General features: G+C 37.6%; 1 protein-coding gene across 1 annotated transcript in view; it reads left to right on the top strand.

The window, feature by feature from the left end:
• Nucleotides 1–1,311: 1,311 nt before the first annotated feature.
• cemip2 (cell migration inducing hyaluronidase 2) overlaps nucleotides 1,312–4,117 on the top strand; it is a 31,355-nt gene continuing 28,549 nt past the window's right edge. Inside the window, exons 1-2 of the mRNA XM_016558068.1 lie at nucleotides 1,312–1,482; nucleotides 3,563–3,914. Of these exons, the coding sequence (XP_016413554.1) occupies nucleotides 3,584–3,914 (331 nt within the window). The 5' untranslated portion in view covers nucleotides 1,312–1,482; nucleotides 3,563–3,583. The remainder of the gene's footprint in view (nucleotides 1,483–3,562; nucleotides 3,915–4,117) is intronic.

Raw genomic sequence — 4,117 nt, 5'->3', positions numbered from 1 at the left:
AAGTGTGATTTAAATTCATCCTTCTCTGATGTTGTAAATTTTGTTTTATTGATGGGTAAATATCATATCCATACTTGTAAATGGAAAAAATGTAAACCCTCCTTCAATATATTTTTATGTGAGTTTGCTAAAATGTTTCAGAGCTTCAAATGCTTCAAAAAAACATAATAGAAAATCTGAAAAGTTATGCTTCTCTTTGTCAAAATATTTATTACTTTAATATCTTTTTTCTTTATAATGTCTTCATCGACTACATCTTTGTTTTCATCCTTGCTCCTTGTGTTTATTTATTTTTGTATTTTTTCTTCTTCTTCTTTAATGCGAACTCTGTGTTTGTCTCAATGGAAGTATCTTACACTGTTGGTTGTTCCCTGTCTTGTTATGTACATTAAGCAATAAAAACAAGAAGAAGAAGAAAAAAAAGCAGTGCATGGGGGCTCAGGAAGGCGAATCCTCCATTGAGTCGCATTTAAAATCTCAGACGAGTTCAATCGTGTCGGAGACATTTGTACAATAAAAAGGGAAATATTTAAATGTTTTAAATTCAAAGATTTGGTCAGTTATTGCCAGCGTTGAGAAAAGAAGCAAGGGAAGACTGATTCATTTCTCCGAATCGATTCTTTTGAACAGTTCTTTTTTAAAGAACTGAATGATTCCGTGATTCCTTACGTCAGAACGTGATTACGTAATAACGTGGTCTCTGAATTCTTAGCATGGCATAGTACTTGCTCTAAAGAATATATGGATATATAAAAATATAGACAGGCATATATTGCTATTTATTATGGGTTTTTCGATTATGAGCCAGATTCAAATTCTAATGTGTATTTACATTAACAATATTAAACTTCTTTTACATTTCTCCGCATGCTGTTATTTACTAATACCAACTGTTCCAATAAATATTACTACAGTACTAACTACATACTACATTACCCCCATCAATCTTCCGTTCTCTGCTCACTTCTCGGTTTCTTTGTGCATCCAAACTGAGTCAGTTCCCGTCCAGTTTGTCACTCGGTTCATTTAAAAGATCCGACTCACAAGAACGATTCGTTCACGAATTGGACATCACTAGACTAAAGTAACACTTTTCACACGACACAAGACCCCCTATGTGCTTCTTCGGCAGCTGATTATACTGTATACGACCATAAGCTTCACAATAAACTGAATTCATAGTTTCAAAAGCCGGTAATCCCCGCCCACCAGAGAACTACTTTTCATGCTAATTGCTCTTCCACGCGTTTTTTTTCTAAGACGCTCCCTCATTCTCAGTACACGCCTCTAATTTCACTTCCTCCGCGAGCCGCGCCTGGGACGGGGCTGGCTGACTTCAGCCCAGGAAAGAAAACACCATGTAAAAGAAGATTAAAACACATTTAGTGCGGTCTCCCTGTCAAATAGCCCCCAGAGTTGCGTGCGGTTGATAGAGAAAATAGCGGACGAGCCAAGCAAGTGACAGTGAAAAGAGATCGAAAGGTAAGAGATCTCCACCTCTGTCTCCTTGTAGGGACCCCCAGTTTAGACCTCTACTGTAGGAAGGTCTTTCAACGGATTTTCAGTCGTGCATTGTGCGTTTACGGCATCTTTTGGGAGATCCGAGTCATGACTGAAAGGAGGAATGTAGTTACGCATGCATCTGAAGTTGATGAAACTTTGTGGCATTGTGTAAACTTTAGAGGGGGCGATGTAGCGAACCAGTTTCAGTGCCAGCATGTTTCTATTCAAACTGTTCAGACAGAACAAATCTTTTATTTATTTATTTATTTATTTTCTGAGCAAAGCTGAAATTCCAAATGCTGCATATAAATATAAATATGGTAATTCAAAAATTATTAGTATTCTTATATATATATATATATTAAAAATACAGTAAACCAGTAAACCACCTTGTTTGCCAGTCACCCAACCTCAGACTTGACTTTAAACACTTGTCAGCTGGTCAGGCTGGGAGAACAACTGGCTGGCTATCTAAACCAGCTGAAGACTAGCTTGGCCAGGTTGGGAGACCATCTCAGTCTGGTTTTTACAAGGTTTTTGCATTTGCAATGTAGGTCATCATAAGAACGTGACTTTATTTTGGTAATTAAGTTTTCGTATCTATGAAAACTTTTCCCAAATAATCATCTGAACATGTTTTAATTATTTTAAGACTTATATTTATTTATACTTTCACTAGTAGACTACACAACCTTTCTGGGTGACCACAGATAAGGCCTTTAAGTTTCTGTCCATAGGCTGCCATTGTCCACTCGCCCCCTCAGACTAAGGAGATTCATTGCTCATCCCCCTTTAAAATGTGATTTCATTTGTTCAGGGGAGAAACACTGTTTGAAAAGTGGGGGATGGGACACATTAAAGCACGGGTATTGATTATATCCCAAAAGAAGGGGGGTGGTGAATGTCCTCCTCAGTTATAGTGATTGCTGTGCCCCTGCGTTTATGGCTGAGGAGCTGCAGATGGCCAGATCGGAATCTGGTGATAGTGCGATCTTTGTGTTGATCAAAGCAACGATGAAATTTGTTTAATAGTACAATAATAAATGAGATATACGGTTCAACAGATGTTGGGGTCAGTGTGGTTGTTCTATTCTACCCTAATGTTTAAAAGATTAGAAAAGTTTTTGTGATTGATATTTACCCTGAAGAATCTAACTTAAGTTTATAAAAGCATTAGCAACTGTTTGGTTCCATTGAAGCCAAATTGTTTAGATTCTCTATTTGGAACTTTTAAGTCTCTTTGAATGTTAATTACGGAATTTGGCTGAGGTGGTTATTGGTAAGCAAATATTTGCGTGACAGGCTTTTATAGGGAGAGTTTCTTTACAGGACCCGTGCCTGTTGTTTTGTGGCACGAAGGGGCCACGGATTGAACGACTGAGCACTTTTTTTCTCGTAATTGGTGCCATGTGTTTTGTAGATAACTCGAAAACGTGAAAACCCACAGAAAGCTTGCACTTCAAAGTACGTTGTCATGTCACTATGAAATTGAGACGCGATTGAAATTAAGTCGGAACAGTTTTATGCCAGTTTGGTTGGCCCACAATACTTTGAGCTTGATTCTTAATGCCTGTCAAGGTGGTGTAGTGTAGTTTTGTAATATCAAATATATTGTTTCATATTTTGTAATATTTTAAAAAACAGTTTTTGCATGCTCTCTCATTGAAAAGGTTAGGCTCTTTTTTATTTTTCAAAGAAGTCAATACTTTTATTTAGCAAGGATGCATTAAATCAATCAAAGGTAATAAATACATTCTCTTCTTTTGAACTTCCTATTCATCAAATCATATTACAATGATTTCTGAAAAGATAATGTGACAGTGAAGACTGAAATGATGGCTGCCAAAAAGTCGCAGGAATGAATGACATATCTTAAAATATATTAAAATAGAAAGCTGTTATTTGAAATTATAATAATATTTCAATCATAATATTATAGTGTATTGTATTTTGATTAAATAAATGCAGCCTTGCTCCTTTCAAAAACATTAAATACAGACCCCAAACATTTAAATGATAGCTTATCTTTTATGGTTTTCTCTTTTTTCCCCCCTCGTAGGACGTGGCAGACAGTTATACCATGCAGGTGAATGATGGCCCCAGCAGTCACCCCATTTTTGTGGCTCCTGCCAACGGAAATGCTCAGCGGTCGTCAGGATATGTTCCAGGCAGGATTGTTCCAGTTCGTTCTCCACCCCCAGCCAAGTCTCCTCCGCCACCCACACTGAAGCCCCCGGTCCCGCCCCCTGCACGACCTTCGGTTTTTAATCTGTCAGAAGATGAGAGCAGAAGGGAACGTGCCCAAAACCAGCAGAGGAAGAACACTTATATTTGTGTTGGAGTCTTCTTCTGTGTTTTCCTACTGATTCTCATAGTCGTCCTCAGTCTTGCCTCTAAAGATGTGTTGGATGGTAAGACACGATCACCTTGAATGTGTGAGAAATACACTATCATTAAAAAGTTTAGGGTCAGTAAGGCTTTTTTCATGTTTTTTTTTTAAAGGGGTCCTATTATGCTCTTTTACAAAGTCTTGATTTTGTTTTGGGGGGTGTACTAGAACATGCTCTAACGCTTGGTGGTTCGAACAACGCATTATTTTCCACATAATTTACAT

This window comes from Sinocyclocheilus rhinocerous, unplaced genomic scaffold (assembly GCF_001515625.1).
Source record: "Sinocyclocheilus rhinocerous isolate Xijiao unplaced genomic scaffold, SAMN03320098_v1.1 scaffold196, whole genome shotgun sequence".
Classification (NCBI taxonomy): Eukaryota; Metazoa; Chordata; class Actinopteri; order Cypriniformes; family Cyprinidae; genus Sinocyclocheilus; species Sinocyclocheilus rhinocerous.
Note: the sequence above shows the minus strand (reverse complement) of the source record. Positions and strands in the feature narration are given on the sequence as shown.